At 40.5% G+C, this 22,228-nt stretch overlaps 1 protein-coding gene across 2 annotated transcripts; it reads right to left on the bottom strand.

Annotated features, from left to right (window-relative positions):
* Positions 1–213: 213 nt before the first annotated feature.
* On the bottom strand, positions 214–19,764 carry plekha3 (pleckstrin homology domain containing, family A (phosphoinositide binding specific) member 3). 2 transcript variants are annotated; one of them, XM_020482734.2, is made up of 8 exons: positions 19,413–19,764; positions 16,121–16,237; positions 15,716–15,871; positions 10,684–10,829; positions 8,011–8,184; positions 4,099–4,142; positions 3,757–3,872; positions 214–1,637 (listed from the first exon to the last, which is right to left on the bottom strand). In XM_020482734.2, exons 1-8 carry the CDS (start codon positions 19,450–19,452, stop codon positions 1,504–1,506), a joined length of 927 nt encoding a protein of 308 aa, XP_020338323.1. In that variant the 5' UTR covers positions 19,453–19,764; the 3' UTR covers positions 214–1,503. The 2 variants fall into 2 exon arrangements, with proteins under 2 accessions (XP_020338323.1, XP_020338324.1); XM_020482735.2 differs by lacking the exon at positions 19,413–19,764 and adding an exon at positions 18,107–18,232.
* Positions 19,765–22,228: the final 2,464 nt, after the last annotated feature.

The following is a 22,228-nucleotide window of genomic DNA, read 5'->3' as shown; positions in this document are numbered from 1 at the left end:
TTTGAATAGTAGTACTGATCTAGAATCGGCAAACTCCTACCCATATAATTTGATTCATTATGGTATAAAATGCTAAACTGATCCTAGATCAGCACTTCTACACTGAGGCACTATGAAGATGAGCCCTGCTTCTCATTGCAACATATTTCCAAAGGACATTTTCATAGTGCTAAATAATTGTGGGAAGTGCAAAAATTGCCATAACCCTCATTATATAATCTGGCAGCATACTTTAATTAGGAACTTTTCTTTAACAATGTGTGTTATAAAAAAATAATGTAATCACCTGCAATATGAGGTTGACAGTAATTTTGGACATTGCACAATTCTTTTGCACCCACGAAAACATCGACCTTTGTCTTCTGTCAGAATTAACAGTATTATGATACAATCAATGTAGAAATGATATACAAACAAGTGATTTCACTTCATTTTTAAGACACATCTTCACATTTCAAACATCAACATCATACAGTCACATAACTCCTTCCATGCCCAGAATCTCTGTTAAGGCATTACTATTTTTTGGTGGATGTAATGAATGGCAAACATAACTTAAAAAAATAACAATAAAAAGTGTCTGTCACATAGCAATATGGTGAACACTGGGGGCTTGCCAAATTTGAAATATTGGGCAAGTTTGTTTTGCATCTCCCAGTGACTTGGGAGGGTGGAGATTTCACTTTAGGACCGGAATGGTCTAAAATAGACAAAACTCTGCCCATCCGGGGTACCAGGAGATGCATGTGAACTCAGCCCATTGATGAAAATGTACCCACATCCACACATTCTGAATTGGTCCTTGGCACAGTTAGCAACCCTAACATTTAAGGGTTTTGGTTAAAGGCTAATATGTCCCACCTCTGTGTTTCAAGGACAATTTTTCACTCCATAGTGAATGAACAGTAATGTTGCATATCAAACATTTTATTCTGCAATAATAACATAAAACTTCCTGGAATAGTACAAACATTCAAAAAGGACTTTGTTTTGATCCATAATTCTTAAAGTGCAAAGCAATGCTTCCACAGGAAAAAAATACAATACTTTTTGAAAATACCATTAACGCATTGCCAAGCAGTGACTGCATTGCAGTATGTGAGCAATAAAAGCTGGGGAGTGTTCATTAGGCACTGAAGGGAAGAAAATGACAGGGAAGGACAACTAGAGTTGTTCAATAAGAAACACAAATTTTTTCCCATTGCGTGCCCTAATGAACACAACCTTAGTAACACCTCACATTACAGTAGCCTCAGATCAGTCTAACTTCAGTAGAGTAACTGAAGTACCTGATACATTCAGCTATTCACGCTTTAGCCAAGTCATTATTCAGAAAAGATAGACAGTACTATGCCTACAAGTTTGCACAGGCCTACTGACCAGACGGACCAGTCACTTGACAGCAGACGACCAATCTCAACTCCAGGACCTGGATTCACAAAACACTTCTAAAGTCTCTTTATCTGAAGATACTGCAATGTATTTGGTGAGTGACAGGACAGGTCAGATGGACAGGTCAGTATCTGGAGTGTCTGACATAGCTCGGGGACTGGTAGGACTGATGGCACCACACTCCTCGGGGATACTGTGGGAGGAGTCCCCGTTCACACTGGCATTGAGACACAGCACAGCAGTGCCTGTATGGATGAGACAAAATGGAGACCAGGCTCATTTTCAGCAGGAGAATACAGGAGAAAGTATTTTGAAATGGAGGTGCCTCATCATACATGAACTTGTCCAATTAGAACCCAAAGTGTTTAGGTACGTTGTGCCCTCCCTACACACTACACACCAGCCCCGACTAACAACTTAGAAAAAGGGAATGTATGTGTGCAAGAAAAATACTGAACTAACATAACAAAAAGCTAAAAAAATACACTTTTTATTTATTTCACCTTTACTTAACCAGGTAGGCTAGTTGAGAACAAGTTCTCATTTACAACTGCGACCTGGCCAAGATAAAGCAAAGCAGTGCGACACAAACAACACAGAGTTACACATGGAATAAACAAACATACAGTCAATAACACAATAGATAAAAAGTCTATATACAGTGTGTGAAAATTAGGTAAGATAAGGGAGGTAAGGCAATAAATAGGCCATAGTGGCAAAATAATTACAATTTAGCAATTAAACACTGAAGTGATAGATGTGCAGAAGATGAATGCGTAGAAAACAGATACTGGGATGCAAAGGAGCAAAAATAAATAACAGTATGGGGATGCGGTAGTTGGATGGGCTATTTACAGATGGGCTATGTACAGGTGCAGTGATCTGTGAGCTGCTCTGACAGCTGGTGCTTAAAGTTTGTGAGGGAGATACGAGTCTCCATCTTCTGTGATTTTTGCAATTCATTCCAGTCATTGGCAGCAGAGAACTGGAAGGAAAGGCGGCCAAAAGAGGAATTGGCTTTGGGGGTGACCAGTGAAATATATCTGCTGGAGCGCTTGCTACTGGTGGGTGCTGTATGGTGACCAGTGAGCTGAGATAAGGCGGGGCTTTACCTAGCAAAGACTTGTTGATGACCTGGAGCCAGTGGGTCTGGCGACAAATATGAACCGAGGGCCAGCCAACAATAGCATACAGGTCGCAGTGGTGGGTAATATGGGGCTTTGGTGACAAAACGGATGGCACTGTGATAGACTGCATCCAATTTCCCTAGTAGAGTGTTGGAGGCTATTTTATAAATGACATTGCCGAAGTCAAGGATCGGCAGGATAGTCAGTTTACGAGGGTATGTTTGGCAGCACGAGTGAAGGATGCTTGGTTGCGAGATTCTAGATTTAATTTTGGATTGGAGATGCTTAATGTGAGTCTGGAAGGAGAGTTTACAGTCTAACCAGACACATATTCTAAGTCAGAACCGTTCAAAGTAGTGATGCTGGACGTGCGGGCAGCGATCGGTTGAAGTGCATGCATTTAGTTTTACTTGCATTTAGGAGCAGTTGGAGGCCACGGAAGGAGAGTTGGATGGCATTGAAGCTCGTCTGGAGGTTAGTTAACACAGTGTCCAAAGAAGGGTCAGAATTATACAGAATGGTGTCGTAAAGCGTAGAGGTGGGATCAAGGAATCACCTGCAGCAAGAGCGACATCATTGATATATACAGAAAAATGGGTCAGCCCGAGAAGAGACTACCACACCGTGCTTCTACAACTGCATTGCTTGCTGTTTGGAGTTTTAGGCTGGGTTTCTGTACAGCACTTTGATATATCAGCTGATGTAAGGGGGGCTATATAAATAAATTTGATACCAGAGGTCCGGACAACAGGTCCTCTGATTTGACATGTTGAACTCTATCTGAGAAGTAGTTGGTGAACTAGGCGAGGCAGTCATTTGAGAAACCAAGGCTGTTGAGTCTGCCGATAAGAAGGTGGTGATTGACAGAGTCGAATGCCTTGGCCAGGTCGATGAATACAGCTGCACAGTATTGTCTCTTATCGATGGCGGATATGATATCGTTTAGGACCTTGAGCGAGGCTGAGGTGCACCAATGACCAGCTCGGAAACCAGATTGCATAGCAGAGAAGGTACGGTGGGATTCGAAATGGTCGGTGATCTGTTTGTTAACTTGGCTTTTGAGGACCTTAGAAAGGCAGGGTAGGAATATGAATAAATAAAATGAAAACACATGGAAGATGTCTTGTATGTGAATTCACAAACGTAGAGTCTGAGAAGTGACATAATTTGGTAATTACTGTAACGTTTGAGGGGAGCAGTGTGCGTGTATGTGTTTGTTCGTTCAAATATCTCTTACGGTCCATCTCATAAACACAGCTGTCACTGTGAGTCTCTGTGTCCGAACAAGTCCGTATCCTCCTCTGGGTTGACCTTTGACCTGATATCACACCCTCCTTTGGCGGGAGACCAGACCTGGAAATGACAACGGCTTCACTTAGAAACACAGCTCCAGGGTGAATTTTCCCCTAGATACAGATCTAGGATCAGCTTCCCCAACCCTAACCATTAGTGGGGGAAATATAAAACTGTCCCAAGATCAGCGTCTAAGGGCAAATTCACTCTACACCTAGAAGCACACTGGTAATGACAAGGACCTTTGTAGTAGAACCAGTGGAATGTTTTCTGTACGCAATAATACCTGTCGAAGTTGTACGTGCCCGGGTAACTTATGGACCGCTTCATCTGCAAATGAAAAAAGGAATGGACACCGTTAGTACCTGTGCCTATCACTGAATATCAAGGACTTTAAAATGACAAAATATGATTCCTATATTGAGCCTATTCACAGCAGCATAAAAGTGAACATCCGTAATTGTGGTATATTCCAAAACAGGTGTATAAAAAGTAAGTAGCATAGGAAACTAAAACACAGTCTCTGTTCAAGTCTACAGAAGCCAGAGGCAAAAAAATATATAAAATGTACACTCTTGGAATTCTCACTAGAACGACTTAGTATCTTGTTCAAATAACTTTTAGTATCTTTTTCGAACAATTATCTAATTTGTCATTCAAACGGTAGTACCTATTTTAAACAAATTAGTATAAGTAGTTTCAACCACTTATCTCGTTTGAATGACAATTAGACCTCATTTGTTGTAGCCATTCCATCCATTGATATGATTATTAATTGACAGTTCTTTGATCATGCAGGGCTGCTTTTGAATGCCAGAGCATGTAAGTAGGCCGCAGAGCGTAATTTGAGCAGATTTAAAAAATGGTGTCGGCCTTCTCTTCCACTCCAATGTCACTCTGGTACTGCTCAGCCACAAGCTCTGGGCATGCCCCGCCAAGCATTTGTTGTTTCCTTTATCACTATTTCAATTAGGCCTATTCGGTTGTAATCATTTAGCCTACTCCATCCACCGTAGTCTATATCTAGTTTATTATTCTACTTTCTAACTGTAGGAAATGTAATTTCAATTTTGAAGGACTTCAAATGTATTAACATATGTTTTAGGTAGGCAATACATAGGCTACTGTCAAATGTTTTTCTTGGAATAGAAACACCATAACATAAATCCATTTAATTAAGCTAAAATATCAGAAATAAATAGTAAATAAAAGGCCACTTTGAGCTTCTTTTCATAAATAATCATCTCAAACTGCCAAAGTCAATTGATTTGCGTGCCGCAACAAGCACCAACAAGCTTCACATGTGCAATGAGTTTGGGAAATGTGCTCGACAAATATATTCTAATTATTATTAAAGACAGAAAAATACACATGTAAAAGCTTAATTACATAAAGGAATATTAGTGAGAATATAGACAAGAGAAAGTAATATATTTGAAAAGCCTCAAATTGAAAAAGAAATGCATTGATAAAGCCGCCGCCGTGTGTGGATGCTATTTAAAAAATGTTTTATTACATTTAAGTAGGGACCGGCACAGAGTTCAGCAGGACCGTGTCAAAAGGCTGCATCGTCGTAGGCCTACACTTCACCACTGCTGGAGGGAATACACAGCCATCCTTGACTGTGAGCTAGAATTTAAATGTTGAATTAAATGTGTGCGACACTACACGTAAACAATAGAATCAATGTAGGGAGGTAACGTGATATAAGGAAATTGCTTTAGACTGCATTTACCAGTAGGACTAGTTATCTTACGCGCTCTGGCAGAGAAATAGCCTGTGAGTTCTTTAACAGTAGCCTAAAGTAAAGTATCCATCACCAACAAATTCAGGAATTTCCGAGATAATAGGCTGGTTTATGCTGCGAACAACATGCTTTTATCAGCCTACCAGAATCACCTACAAAAACAGGTTTGTGATAGGCCTTTAATTGAATTGTTCTAGCCCACAGTTTATAATAACAGGAAAATATATATTTAAATCACTGGAATAAAATGAAGCGATAGTAAACTTTCATGACATTTAATTTAATCTTTAAAGTGTTGGCTAATGGTTTACTGAAACATAAGGAAGCTATCTGATTTTCAATAGCACTGATGACAATAACCTATTAACTTGATGGAAAGGCAAAAAATATATATTGATTTGAAAGCATCCTTGAGAAGGAGCACTTGAGAGGGAGAACCATGTGTAATGGATGGAGTGTTGCTAAATAAATCCTTGCATTGCAGGGATCCACTTGATTTTTGAATGACTACCTCATCTATGTACCTCACACATACAGATAATTGTCCCACAGTCGAGCAGTGAATTTCAAACAGTTTCAACCACAAAGACCAGGGAGGTTTTCCTATGCCTCGCAAAGAAGTGCACCTATTGGTAGATGGATAAAATCATTTTCTTTTTAAACAGACATTGAATATCCCTTTGAGCATGGTGAAGTTATTAATTACACTTTGGATGGTGCATCAACACACACAGTCACTACAAACATACAGGCGTCCTTCCTAACTTAGTTGTCAGGGATTTCAGCACAAGGCCAATGGTGACTTTAAGACAGTTACAGAGTTTAATGGCTGTGATAGGAGAAAACTGAGGATCAATCAACAACATTGTAGTTACTCCACAATACTAACCTAATTGACAGAGTGAAAAGGAAGCCTGGACAGAATAAAAATATTCCAAAACATGCATCCTATTTGCAACAAGGCACTAAAGTAATAATGCAAAAAAATATGGCAAAGCAATTCCCTTTTTTCCTGATTACAAAGTGTTATGTTTGGGGCAAATCCAATACAACACATTACTGAGTACCACTCTGCATATGTGCAAGCATAGTGGTGGCTGCATCATGTTATGGGTATGCTTGTAATCATTAAGGACTGGGGATTTTTTCAGGATAAAAAGAAACCGAATGGAGCTAAGCACAGGCAAAATCCTAGAGGAAAAAATGGTTCAGTCTGCTTTCCACTAGACACTGGGAGATTAATTCAACTTTCAGCAGGACAATAACCTAAAACCCAAGACCAAATCTACACTGGAGTTGTTAACCATGTTCATGAGTGGCCGAGTTACAGTTTTTACTTAAATCGGCTTGAAAATCTATTGGCAAGTCCTCAAAATGGTTGTCTAGCAATGATCCACAACCAATTTGGCAGCATTTGAAGAATTTAGAAAAGAATAACGAGCAAATATTGCACAATCCAGGTGAGGAAAGCTCTTAGAGACTTACCCAAAAAGACTCACATCTGTAATAGCTCCCAAAGGTGATTCTAACATGTATTACTTCAGGAGGTTGAATACTTATCTAATCAAGATATTCGTGTTTCAATTATGAATCATTTTTTACAAATGTTATAATTTTTCTTCCACTTTGACTTTACAAAGTATTTTTTAATCCCACTTTGTAACAACAAAATGTTGAAAAAGTCAAGGGGTGTAAATACTTTCTGAAGGTATTGTATTTCAACAGTATTTTAGGGAGTGCAGATTACCAGCGTAGAGCTGTTTTTACACAATAATCTGTGTTCTCTTTTGGTGATATCACCATTGCGCATGCCCTTGGTGAGTGTGTTAGATTACAGCCACACATTGTTTTGTCGAGTTAGTAGTGAGTCTCTTATAGAACTTGGAGTAATTCAGTTTTATAGACAGGATATTCTTGTACAGTAAAAGCACCTCCCTTGTCCACTGGGTGGAAGGTTATAGGTGTCATTCGGCGGGTAAAGTTATTTCTAACATGGGGAATATGAAATGCAAATCTTTTAAATGGTTGCATGTTGAGTTTATATTCTTGTTTAGAATTCATAGGGGACTGTATAGCTGTGCTTTGGATCAAGTCAAGCAAGGATGCAGCAGATAAGAAGAGATAAGAGACAAAAAGAGATAAGACATCTGGGTAGTGTTCATTAGGCACCAAATGGGAGAAAATGGATTGAAACGGAGTGACAACCTGTCATTTTCCAATACGAAATGCTAATTTTGCAATATGTTTTATAATGTTGTCTGTTGCATGCCCTAATGAACACCCCTGTGATGAAGCTGTACAGAGTATGGTGAAGTTGCCCCTAGACATTGATCATGGGTGAAGTTTTGCATTTGCCCCACCAATTGGATTGGGGAGGGGAATCTGATCCAAGATCTGTACCTAGGGGAAACTTCACTCCGGAGCTAGACAGTACATTGAATACCATCCTACCCGGGCCATCTGTATTGGGGAAGGAGAAACAGGGGAGATCATCATGTCATCTGGAGGGTTCAACAGGACCATGTCTGTCTTGAACTTGGAGTTGGCCATCTTCATACATTCTTCCAGTGTTTTGATGAAGGTGTTACAAGTGGCACTCAGTAAAGAGGAGGCCTCATTCAGAGTCTGGAGCAACAAAGAAAAGACAAGGAGAGGTGAATCAGTCAACTACAATTGGAGTTGGGCACGGACAAAAATAAAATACATAAATATACACAATATTAAGCCTAATATATTACTACATGGGCCTCAGGCTTTCTTAGGTGGTGTGAAGAAACTACTCCTTAAATTGGCAACACAATTTGTTACTAAAAAGGGCTTGAAGAGTTTACAATGCTCCAAACTACAACCATTTAGTCACATTTCACGACCCTTTGACTTGGTTGTGAAGGTTACATTTTTAAAATTGGACATACCGGTGAGAGTTGCACATTTTACCTGGTCACCTCAATCAAAACTTCAAGATGTTTTGGGTGGATAAACCCATGCTTTTGTCAAACAGTAAAGTGCATTATCCTCATGGTTTCTGTAATGAAATTGTCTGCCCTGCCACTGTGCCTGTTTTGACGGGGCTGGCTGATGCAATGAGTGAGTCTCTCACACGCTCTTCTCCCCCCTCGTGCACCCCGAAAAATGCATTATGATTGTATAACATAAACAAATGCAATAGCGGGGGTAAAACAACTTTGGAAGCAAGTTGTCCATGCAAAAAAGAGAGGAGGAACTCGGCTTTCTGTAGGTATACTTTTTATTTCTGAACTCTCAATATTTAGCTCCAAGCACACAGTTTTACAATCAAGATGTCTGATATGGCTTTGAAATACGGAGCACGCGAACTGCATATCGGCCATCACAAGTGCACTAGGCCTCATTAGCAAATTTTAAAGGGAGTGCTCCTAATCGCAGCTTGTTACCTGTATAAAAAGACAGCTGTCCACAGAAGCAATCAATCAAATCAGATTCCAAACTCTCCACCATGGCCAAGACCAAAGAGCTCTCCAAGGATGTCAGGGACAAGATTGTAGACCTACACAAGGCTGGAAAGGGCTACAAGACCATCGCCAAGCAGCTTGGTGAGAAGGAGACAACAGTTGGTGCGATTATTCGCAAATGGAAGAAACACAAAAGAACTGTCAATTTCCCTCGGCCTGGGGCTCCATGCAAGATCTCACCTTGTGGAGTTGCAATGATCATGAGAACGGTGAGGAATCAGCCCAGAACTACACGGGAGGATCTTGTCAATGATCTCAAGGCAGCTGGGACCATGGTCACCAAGAAAACAATTGGTAACACACTACGCCGTGAAGGACTGAAATCCTGCAGCGCCCGCAAGGTCCCCTGCTCAAGAAAGCACATATACATGCCCATCTGAAGTTAGCCAATGAACATCTGAATGACTCAGAGGACAACTGGGTGAAAGTGTTGTGGTCAGATGAGACCAAAATGGAGCTCTTTGGCATCAACTCAACTCGCCGTGTTTGGAGGAGGAGGAGGAATGCTGCCTATGATCCCAAGAACACCATCTCCACCGTCAAACATGGAGGTGGAAACATTATGCTTTGGGGGTGTTTTTCTGCTAAGGGGACAGGACAACTTCACCACATCAAAGGGACGATGGACGGGGCCATGTACCGTTGGGTGAGAATCTCCTTCCCTCAGCCAGGGCATTGAAAATGGGTCGTGGATGGGTATTCCAGCATGACAATGACCCAAAACACACGCCCAAGGCAACAAAGGAGTGGCTCAAGAAGAAGCACATTAAGGTCCTGGAGTGGCCTAGCCAGTCTCCAGAACTTAATCCCATAGAAAATCTGTGGAGGGAGCTGAAGGTTCGAGTTGCCAAACGTCAGCCTTGAAACCTTAATGACTTGGAGAAGATCTGCAAAAAGGAGTGTGACAAAATCCCTCCTGAGATGTATGCAAACCTGGTGGCCAACTACAAGAAACGTCTGACCTCTGATTGCCAACAAGGGTTTTGCCACCAAGGACTAAGTCATGTTTTGCATAGGGGTCAAATACTTATTTCCCTCATTAAAATGCAAATCAATTTATAACATTTTTGACATGCGTTTTTCTGGATTTTTTTGTTGTTATTCTGTCTCTCACTGTTCCAAACAAACCTACCATTAAAGTTATAGACTAATCATTTCTTTGTTAGTGGGCAAATGTACAAAATCAGCAGGAGATCAAATACTTTTTTCCTTCACTGTATAACTGAATGCATTCAACTGAGATGTGTCTTTCACATTTAACCCAACCCCTCTGAATCAGAGAGGTGCGGGGGGGCTGCCATAATCAACATCCACGTCTTCGGCGTCTGGGGAACGGTGGGTTAACTGCCTTGTTCAGGGGCAGAAAGACAGATTTTTTTACCTCGTCAGCTCAGGGATTCGATCTAACAACCTTTCAGTTACTGGCCCAATACTCTAACCACTAGGCTACCTGCCGCCACGCTGGCGATTCCTGACAGCCAACACTTGGGCTGCATCCCTATGGCACCCTATTCCATACAGTGCACTACTTTTGACTGGGGCCCATAGGTCTCCGGGCAAATGAAGTGCAGTATGTAGGAAAAAGGGTGCCATTTGGGACACAGTCTAGCTAAAACCTTGCAGGTATAGTTACCTCCGAGCTGGAATTGGAGTGGTCTCTTTCCTGGTCCTCCTGGCCCACAGACTCCTGTATCGTGTGGACCTGCTGCATTAGCAAGTCACAGTAGAGACGCAGCTCGGACATCTTCGTTTTCAGAGATTCTGTCGTCTCTGTTATTTCTTCCAATAAAAAAACAGAACACTTATGTTAGTGAGAGGACCTTTAAGGTAAGGTACTGTAACTCTAGCCTGGTCAGTGGTCCTAGATCTGTTGGTGCTCTTCAGTTTCCCACTAGGATTTCTTTCCAGCAGCAGTGTCAGAGTTAGCGGTGAGGGGGGTCTCCCTTCGGGGGAGATGGGTTCTTTCTTGGGCATACATCTCCATATATTTTGTTACCATTGCGACCACGATTGCGATATGCTTGAAGGGGAAACACTGCTATTTCCAACTTAATTTCCGTCATTTGGCATCACAATTCCATAAGGAGTAGTCAGCAAGAGAGCATAAACAGACTGGCATCCAGGCAAAGGTAACACATGATCACTCATCTAAGGGTGTTTTTAGTTCGGTTCCCTTTTTAAGGGCATTGTGAACATAAAGCTCCCCAGGTTTGCTTGTCATTATTCCCGCACCACACAGACTACTGCAACACTGTTTCCCCTGCCCCTCACATTGGTGCCACAAAACAGAGATGATGATGTGAAAGTTCGTGGGAAAAACATGTGCCGTTATTGGATATTGATTAGCGATTTTCAAGGCTGGAGTGAAATTCCCAAATATGTGTAGAGATTTGTACTGGCACGATAATATGTTATTTGTTTGCAATATGTGATATACTCCAATGTAGATTTGGCCATGTGTTTTAGGTTATTGTTCTGCTGAAAGTAAAATAAATTTAAGCAATTATTTTACTCCTGAACTTATTTAGGCTTGCCATACCAAAGGGGTTGAATACTTACTGACTCAAGACATTACATTTTTATTCATTTGTAAACATTTCAGAAAAACATAATTCCACTTAGACATTATTGGGTATTGTTTGTAGGCCAGCGAGAGAGAAATTCAGGTTTACCCTGGGAGCTTGAGTGTGCGGCTCTCTTTATCTATTTTTATAGCCTACAAATTAAGGATGTAACACAACAAAACATGTAAAAAGTCAAGGGGTGTGAATACTTTCTGAAGGCACTGTACATGAATGATCCCAATTCAAGTTCAAAGACGGCGGCAATTAGAAAAAAAATGAAAAAGTAGATTGTGCTGATTTATAGGTACATTGAATGAACCGTATCACGTCATAGATTAAAAAGTCTGTGGATAGTGCCCAAACAAAGACGTCATATCTGAATTCCTCCATCTTTATGCACCTTCGCCATAACAGCATTATTTAATCTGCAGTATTCTTCTGCTATTTATTCTGTTACCAATAATATGTACATGCTAATATGTTCTGATTAGAATTGTCTCATCTTTTAACTAAATGCAATCTATTAGCTTCCAAAATGTTAGTTTGAAGTTTTATTAGTTATATTTACGGAATACACATGATATACATCGTCCAACAAAATGCTTACTTGCAGGTTCCTTCTCGACAATGCAACAATAAGAAATAATAAAATAATGTAAGTAGCTCAGTAGAATAGAATAAACATTTTAGCATAGGTATAATACAGGAAGGGATAATTTATAGTCAAATATTTACACGTGTATTGTGGAAGGGGTGGGGCAGTGTATAATCTGAGCAGTATAATAAAAGCCTGGTAGCAGCAGTTGTGAAGTGTGTGTAGCATGAAAGTAAACTCAGCAAAAAAAAGAAACGTCCTCTCACTGTCAACTGCGTTCATTTTCGAATGATATATATGTGTAAATATTCGTACGAACATAAGATTCAACAACAGACATAAACGGATCAAGTTCCACAGACATGTGACAAACAGAAATAGAATAGTGTCTCTGAACAAAAGGGGGCTCAAAATCAAAAGTAACAGTCAGTATCTTATGTGGCCACCAGCTGCATTAAGTACTGCAGTGCATCTCCTCCTCATGGACTGCACCAGATTTGCCAGTTCTTGCTGTGAGATTTTACCCCACTCTTCCACCACGGCACCTGCAAGCTCCCTGACATTTCTGGGGGGAATGGCCCAAGCCCTCACCCTCCGATCCAACAGGTCCAGTTGAGATTGCCTGCAATGACAACAAGCTCAGTCCATTGATGCTGTGACACACTGCCCCAGATACACTCCACCTCCAAATCGATCCCGCTCCAGTGTACAGGCCTCGGTGTAACGCTCATTATTTTGACGATAAACGCGAATCCAACCATTACCCCCTGGTGAGACAAAACCACGACTCTTCAGTGAAGAGCAGTTTTTGCCAGTCCTGTCTGGTCCAGCTACGGTGGGTTTGTGTCCATAGGTGACATTGTTGCCAGTGATGCCTGGTGAGGACCTGCCTTACAACAGGCATACAAGCCCTCAGTCCAGCCTCTCTCTATTGCGTACAGTCTGAGCACTGATGGAGGGATTGTGCGTTCCTGGTGTAACTCGGGCAGTTGTTGTTGCCATCCTGTACCTGTCCCGCAGGTGTGATGTTCGGATGTACCAATCCTGTGCAGGTGTTGTTACATGTGGTCTGCCACTACAGGGACGATCAGCTGTCCGTCCTGTTTCCCTGTAGCGCTGTCTTAGGTGTCTCACAGTACGGACATGGCAATTTATTGCCATGGCCACATCTGCAGTCCTCATGCCTCCTTGCAGCATGCCTAAGGCACGTTCACGTAGATGAGCAGGCACCCTGGGCATCTTTGTTTTGGTGTCCTAAGTTTCATAACTGTAACCTTAATTGCCTACCGTCTGTAAGCTGTTAGTGTTTTAACGACCATTCCACAAATGCATATATTCATTAATTGTTTATGGTGCATTGAACAAGCATGGGAAACAGTGTTTAAACCCTTTACAATGAAGATCTGTGAAGTTATTTGGATTTTTACGAATTATTTTTGAAAGACTGGATTCTGAAAAAGGGACGTTTCTTTTTTTAGCTGAGTTTATATGCATAAGTGAGTTTGTGTGTGCTAAGGTGCGGAGAATCAGAGCAGGTGGTCAGTCCAGTTCAAGTGTTCAACAGTCTGATGGCTTGTAGACAGAAATTGTCTCTGAGCCTGTTGGTATCCGACTTCATGCTCCATTCCCTCCCTTACCGTAGGGCAGATGGTAACAGCTTGTGGCTGGGGTGTGTGGGGTCCTTGACGATGGGGTCCTTCCTCAGGCAACATTTTGAGTAGATGTCCTGGATGGGTGGGAGTACGGTCCCAGTGATGTATTGGGCCATCTTCACCACCTGCTAGAGGACATTGTGGTCGTGGACGGAGCAATTAACGTACCAGGCCGTGATGCAATTGGTCAGGACACTCTCGAAGCGGTAAAAGCCCTGACCTCAATCCCATAGAAAATGTGTGGGCAGAACTGAAAAAGCGTGTGCGAGCAAGGTGGCCTACAAACCTGAATCAGTTACACCAGCTCTGTCAGGAGGAATGGGCCAAAATTCACCCAACTTATTATGGGAAGCTTGTGGAAGGCTACACAAAACGTTTGACCCAAATTAAACAATTTAAAAGGCAATGCTACCAAATACTAATTGAGTGTTTGTAAACCTCTGACCGACTGGGAATGTGTTGAAAGAAATAAAAGCTGAAATAAATAATTCTCTACTATTATTCTGACATTTAACATTCTTAAAATAAAGTGGTGATCCTAACTGACCTAAGACAGGGAATTTTTACTGGGATTAAATGTATTTGGCTAAGGTGTATGTAAACTTCCGACATCAACTCTACCTCCTTCCTATAGGCTGACTCGTCGTTATTGGTTAAAAGGCCTACAACCTTGGTGTCGTCAGCAAACTTGATGATGTAGTTGGTGTCGTGCAAAGCCACACAGTCGTGGGTGAATGGGAAGTACAGCAGAGGACTGAAGAGGGGCCCCTGTTTTAAGAGTCAGTGTAGGGTAGGTGCTGTTGCCAATCCTCACAGCCTGTGGTCTGGCCATCAGGAAGTCTAGGATCCAGTTGCAGAGAGTGGTGTTCAGACCCAGGGATCTAAGTTTGGTGTTGAGCTTGGAGGAAACATTATTGTTGAATGCTGAACTGTAGTCAATGAAGCGCATTCTCACATAGGTTTTTCTCTTGTCTTGCCGTGTGAACAGCGATGGAAATAGCATTTTCCGTGGATCTGTTGGAGTGGGTCCAGTGTGCCTGGCATGTGGGCCATGAACAGCCTCTCAAAGAACTTCATGATGACAGAGGTTAGCGTGACGATAGTCATTTGGGCACGTCACCTTGTTTTTTTTAGGGCACTGGGACCATGGTGGGCTCCTTAAAGCAGGAGGGGACTACAGTCTGGGACAGGTTAAAGATATCAGACAAGATGCCCGCCTGCGGGTCAGCACACACTCAGAGAACAGGACCAGAGATACCATCTGTGCTGACAGCTTTGCTTTAGTGGGCACTGCACAGCTGGATTTGCTGCAGTCGTCTGTGACAGTCTGTAGTGCGTCGCGAGTCTGCGTTGTCGAAAATGAATTCATGTTTGAGTCTGTATTGTCTTTTTGCGTCCCTCGTAGCTATAAGTATGTATATCACACAATCCGATAACCCAATCTGATGGAATTGCTTGTCCTGCACTTTGTAAAAACCCAAAATGCATCGATTGAATGTTTGAAAAATATCCTGGTTCCTTTCTTAACATAGGAATGGAATGCAAAGAGGACTCGGAACATAAAATAGATTAACTAGAGTTGAGTCCTCAATCAAAGGCAAGGGCAGTGTGAATACAAAGAGAACGGAGTTATTTAGCTTTTTTCTTTTCTTTTTTTACCCAAAAGTTCACTTTAAAGAGGACTGCGATTGGTTATTTTAAAGAGGACAATATGTGAAAACACCCTAAAGGATAGGCCTATACAGTACATGTTCAATTAGGACACTGAATGACAACGCACGAGGGTCAATGTGAGAGGGAGACAAGCACAAGGGAGATTAATGACGAACAAAGAAAACACTGCTGGGTCAGTACCTTTTTCTTTATTGGCCCTCGTGTCAGCAAGGCCAGCTTTGGAACTTCCAAGTGCCACAAGCCACTTCTGTCGTTCGGCAGCATTGACAGCTTTGACGTAAAAATGCTGCTCTCCTGGTATGATCAGTTCCAGTCTGTTATTGTCGGTGGGGTGAACTAATGAAAAATATGTCAACACAACCCTTCAGCACAAGAATCAACCATAAATTGAGATTTCAATAGCAAATACTTCCTGTACTGAGATTAGAGGGGTTTAACTGTCAATCTGGGATTTAAAAGAACAATGAAGCAGAAACCCTGCCAATATTTGGGAAAACAGCTGAGGGATGGGAGTTGAGAAATGTAACCACTATCAAATTCATAGGGTGAGTGGCACAATATAGGCCTTTCAGAAACAAATCATACCTTTGATTTCACAGACAGACATCTTAATACTTCCTTTGCTCCCTTTGCAGACATCATCTTGAGAATCATAGTAGGAAATTATTCCATCGTCTAAAACAAACCAGCGTGGCTGCCACCCTGTAATCATTTCAGATAAGCTAGGTTAGTTCTTCTTGCACTGACAACTTCTGTTTTTACAGGTTGGTTCTTCCTGTGCAGACAATTGATGAATCAAGCTAGCTAGATATCAACACAACCAACCAGTATTACCAAGAACACCTAGTGAAACACTCTCTTCCAGGTAGCCTAAACTCAACTCCACAATTTACGATGGAGTTGAGCGGTGACTAGTGTGAGAAGGGGGCAATTGCGACCTGCAATTTGGGACAGAATTGCACGTGGGCATTCTTGCATAAGCAGGAATCCCTCATTATACTTATATTGGTCCATTTTAAGCTAGAATTCCAGTACACAAGCGGGAGGTGGGGGCGCTCCAGTACAGTAGGTGGCAATAATGCACCATAACGATGGATGCCAACTGACGATAAACTCCACAGAAGAAAAGACGGGGCGACAACGGTCGCTAGCTATGGTAAACAGTGTCCTTCACTCCCGCCTGTCGTGCAATGTTTTCCTGAAGTTCTGTTAACAAGGGCAGTTCTTCGGCAGGCATTTAGGACAATAGGTGCTAGCTAGCTAGCTAGTTCGCAAGCTAGGACTCCGGTACACAGCAAGCAGCAGGCGGGATAGGTAGCTAGCTAGCACACCGGTAGACAGTATCCCTCGCCCCTGCCTGTCAGTCACTGCTTTTCCGCAGTTCTGTTATCGATGGTGAGGCCAGGTGTTTGGCAAGACGGAGCAAAATACACTGTGTGCTAGCTAGTTAACTGGGTCATTCCTACATTGCGGTGCCTGTTCTGTCGCCAGGAAATATCAGTTCTTATTTAGTTTAAAATGTGAATCCCAAAAACTTTAAATATGAGATCAGGTGTCCTTTACCTTAAAAACACCAAAATATGGCTATTGAAAGGGCATTTTATGCATTTTGAATATTTTTTCTGTGGATTTGGGTGTTTTTGCCATGTACCCAGGTGTTATTCATCAATTTCTAATAGAAATATAAGCCATAACCCCCCCCCCCCCCCAAAAAAAGAAAATGTGTTCATTATTTTATAGTCCTAGTTAATAAAATCTCTCAAATGTTTTTTTCATGATTGTATTTATTTTTATTGCATGTAAAATGTTCTGTGTCCTTTATCACTTTCCACCTTGTTAGTTTGTCGTAATTCTCCTTTAAAGCTGTAATATGTAACTGTTTGGGTGACCTGACCAAATTCACATAGAAATGAGTTATAGAGATGTAATTGTCATAGAAAGCAAGTCTATGTGCACTATTTCTATTCTTCCCATTCTTAAATTTAGTTTTAGCCTCGGTTTTGTACACCAGCTTCAAACAGCTGAAAATACAATATTTTTGGTTGTGGAAAATATATTTCGCAACAGTTTAGATGGTACAATGATTCTCTATAACAACCTTGCTTATTTTGTCACATGAACTGAAAATAGCCCATTCTATTAAGAATTTTAGCAACCAGAAAATGACAGAGCAATTTCTGCATAGCACATCTTTAGACTTGCTTTCAATGACAATGTCATATCCATAACACCTATTTCTATGTTCATGTTGTTGTTTGGTGGCTCACACATGCATTTCCACCCTATTAGGCTAAATTGGAGAAGATTTAACACATTTTCTAAATGTTAAATAACATTTCATATAGAAGTTCAAAACCTGTTCAAATGTTTACCATTATGCTAGTTTAATCTCAATCACCCACAGAGTTACGGCTAATTAAGGCTACACATTTCCACCCTGTTAGGTTCTACCTTGCCTAAATATCACTGTTTCCATGGTTAATTATGAATATCAGTCTGAAAGTCGCTGTAAAAAAAGAGGTAATGGTCTCTACAAGGCAGAATGTTAAATAAAATGACATTTACACTTACTTTACTGGTTGTACATGCTATTGGTTATTTTGGCGGTAGGAGGTGGAGATGGGGTATCCACAGAAAAGTGTTGTTTACCCCACTTTTTGTGGCACCGGTGGGTTCTGTCGCTTGTGTTTTTAATCTGTTGACGCATTGCACGTGATGCTCAATATGTAAAAAAATAGCCGAACATAACCGAATGTAGGAGACCGAAGCACATTTCCTCACAATCAGCTGGAAGTGTTTGCCTGTTCGGTTAGGCTCGGCCATATGTAAGTGTTTGTCACATGCGAATTGCATCAGTACTGAAAATAAAAACCAGAAATACAAACGATAAACATACCAGCATAGGCCTACTTAATGTCTGGTTGATAACACTACTCTGTGAATATTTTGTCTCACATTCCTATCTGCAAAAGGACCAACCGGTGAAGTATTTTATTCAGCATTCTGTCTCAGAGGTCGTGAAAGGAAACTTTCCTGGTCCAAACGCTAATTTCTGTCTAGGGTCTTTAGGCTAGGTTCCACCCTGTTATTATTATGCAATACGTATGGGATTATGCACCTAAAATAGATCAAGTGCCTTAGTTTGACCAATATGTTTTTCTGAAAGTCAAAGATGTGCTTTTTCTGAATAAAAATAAAAATATTTGTTTTGTATTCTAAAGTTATGAGGTCCAAAAGGTACTGTAATGTAGGAATGACCCAGCTAGGAGGACTCCGATACACAGCAGGCCGGAGATAGGGTGACACCGATAGATATCTAGGACACTTGTATTTCCCTTTTGACAACATTTTAATCGCATAGACAATCAGGGGAAATCCAGAATATCAAAAGTGTAACAGAAGCATGAAGATGGCGTGCTGGGGGGGTGTTACCGCCCACACGCAGGAACGCCCCGAATTGCAGGTCGCAATCATACACAATTGACTAGTGTGAGCAGACTGGAACATCAACGTCACATAAAAAAAAACGACTGATTTCAGCACCCAAAGAACAGCCAGCAATTACACACGACATTGGTAATGGTATGTGACAGCTCCAGTCCGCCCACAAGCACAGCTCCGTCGTAAATCGTTGAGTTTTGTCGGTTAGTGCATAAGTGTAGGTTGTAAGTTAGTAAGCATCTTATAAGTTAGTTACCTTACACATATATCAAATGACACAGCAAGGGCTGTGAAGGGCAGACAAGCAGGGGTAGGTTGTGTATCTAAGCTAACGTTAGCTTAGCTAAATTTAATGTCAATGTGACAGCTATGCTAACGAGATAGTCAAGCTAGCTAGCTAAACTATGGACCAAACACATTAAATGCATAACGTTACCTGTCATATAATTTGTCCACTTATAGAGAACTCCTTCCATAATGAGCTTGCAGAAATACCACACGATCCACGTCCCCAAAAATCTCGTCAATAGTTAATACTGATATCGTACCAAAGCTAGTAAGCAATTTAGCTTGTCAACTTCATGATGCTAGCTAGCTAAAACCAAACTAAATATGTATGTTAACCTCAAAGTATATAGTGCCATGTGAATGACTATGCGTCAGCCAACAACACAGTGTGAATTCCGTTCATGTTGTTATCTTGTTGTAATTGAACTGGCGTTGAATAAACAATTGCCAGCGGATTGCTTCTTAGGTAGCTAGCTAGCTATATTTGTAAACAAAAATAACGTCACGTCCGTTTTGAGACTTCAAAATACAAGCTCCAATTTTATTTAGATGCCTTCTTTACAAGCACAACTTTACACCCCATAATTATCCTACATGGAAGAGAGAAATAGTAATAGCGTCTTTTTGTATGTTTTTTTAATAAACTACGAAAATAAGTCATGTTCTAAACACACGTTTAGATCTTATACTTTTTCTTCTATGCGTTCATTTTCACTTTTTGTGAATTTTGATGAATTTATGTAATAAAAAAAGCACAAAGGCTTATTCATAAAGGTAATGTTAACTGACTAATATTATCTCATACAACAAAAAGTATAACATCTCATAAACCTGTGTCAAACTCAGACCTAATTTTCGGCATTTATTCCAAAGAGATGGTTGAACAAACCAGAGGTTACTAATTTCCGGGTTCTAGGACTACAAACTGGCGAGCTCTATAATCGCTGTGATTTCATGCCCCCTGCTTTTGGTGAGATGGGGTAACTGGCAGTTAATCCAAGAAAGAAGACAAGTAGGCTGCCAGTCCATTGCAATAAAAACGATTTATCTTAGCTTCCCCTGTAAACTAAAGTGCACTTTAAAATGCTCAATAATATTTATCCAGGCTTCGTTTCAACCTTGGCCAAAACTGCGGACCATGCATATTCTTCTCCTGTACCTTCACCCAAACATGCTGGACTCCTCTTCAAGACTGGTTTGCGCTTTATTTTTCGAGATATTATATCATATACTGTATATGGGGCTATGATAAAATATTCAAATTCGGAATTTCTAACCAATATAATAAATATTGGCGATTTTTTATCGACAAAGTGACATTTACGAAGACTAACCCCAACTTTTCCAACATGAATTCCACATTTATACGGAATCCCTTAAATTGCTGAAGAACAAAAAAGTATGTACATTTCAGACAACTGTTATGGATGCAAATCCGATTTTATGAGAACCCCTGCTACAGTATGTATTGTTGTCCTACTCTTTTTTTATTTTTTATTATGTATCCTATTATTTTCATTGTAGATCCTGCGCAGGCCTTTGTTTGTATGATATTGTGAAACTATTGTGCCTATTGTTGTAAATTGAATTATTGTGAATATTTTTTCTTCTTCTTAAAACTTCTCATTTGATTAGAAGACATTACAATTTTGCATAAAATAATCATGTACACAGTTATTGTTTAAATCATCAAATGTAATTATGATTAATACAAATGAAATACAATAATAACACATTTTTTGACATAATAAATTACCAGACAGTTATTTGGACTGATTGAAACTAACATCAAAATGTTAATTTCAAGGTCCCTAAAGAAATAAAATAACTTACTACAACAAATTAGAACAGAAAGTTAGCAAAAATAGATACGATTTTGCTACTACGGTAAGGATGTCTATTTGTGGAAAAATCACCATGATTCATTCTTTAGTCACATCCCAGTTTACCTATCTTATATATGTCCCGGCACATGGAAAACAATTTGTCTTTAAAATAATTTAAGCAAAAAATAATTTCCCTTTATTTGGAATGGCAACCCAGACAAAAAAAAACATGCCTATTTGTATAATGAATATGAGTTTTGGGGGCTTAACTCATGAAATATTAAAGCATTAAACCGCTCACTAAAAGCATCAGGGCTCCAGAGTGGCGCAGCGGTCTAAGGCACTGCATTTCAGTGCTAGAGGCGTCACTACAGACCATGGTTATATCCTGGGCTGTATCACAACCGGCCGTGATTGGGAGTCCCATAGGGCAGCGCACAATTGGCCCTGCGTTGTCCAGGTTAGAGTTTGGCCGGGGTTGGACGTCATTGTAAATAAGAATTTATTCTTAACTGGCTTGCCTAGTTAAATAAAGGTTCAATAAAATGAATTTAAAAAACCTGTCATAGAAAAGTTATACTTAAACCTGAACTTGTTCTCCAGTAGATTAGTAAAAATGGATCATCCCTTGTTCAAAAATTGCCTTTTTCCCTTTATCCAGATTACAACCTCTCATTTTCAGTTAAATGAAATGGAACCCCTTTTTATTAAAAAAAAAATCATTTTCTAAAACAAGCCACACAAAGCTGGTTGCTATTCCAGTTTCATCCTCGAGAAAAGACAGATCAAATATTACAACAACTAATATGGTAAAATCAAATGCACTACACTGAACAAAAATATAAACGCAACATGTAAAGTGTTGGTCCCATGTTTCACAAGCTGAAATAAAAGATCCCAAAATGTTCCATAATTATGCACGAAAGGCTTATTCCTCTCAAATTGTGTGCATACATTTGTTTACATCCCTGTTAGTGAGCATTTTAGCCCTTGTCAAGATAATCCATCCACCTGACAAGTGTGGCATATCAAGAAGCTGATTAAACAGCATGATCATTACACAGGTGCACCTTGTGCTGGGGACAAAAGGCCACTCTAAAATGTGCAGTTTTGTCACACAACACAACACAATAATAAG

This window comes from Oncorhynchus kisutch, linkage group LG5 (genome assembly GCF_002021735.2).
Source record: "Oncorhynchus kisutch isolate 150728-3 linkage group LG5, Okis_V2, whole genome shotgun sequence".
NCBI lineage: Eukaryota > Metazoa > Chordata > Actinopteri > Salmoniformes > Salmonidae > Oncorhynchus > Oncorhynchus kisutch.
This window is presented reverse-complemented; position numbering and strand designations above follow the sequence as displayed.

What these genes read in the sequence shown, in the direction of transcription:
- plekha3 (XM_020482734.2), bottom strand. Translation starts at nt 19,452, where the DNA reads ATGGAAGGAGTTCTCTATAAGTGGACAAATTATATGACAG. An exon ending in ACTCCAATTCCAGCTCGGAG is followed by an intron (nt 8,185 to 10,683) that starts GTAACTATACCT and finishes TTGTTGCTCCAG; the next exon opens with ACTCTGAATGAGGCCTCCTC. An exon ending in GGCACGTACAACTTCGACAG is followed by an intron (nt 3,873 to 4,098) that starts GTATTATTGCGT and finishes TGTCATTTCCAG; the next exon opens with GTCTGGTCTCCCGCCAAAGG.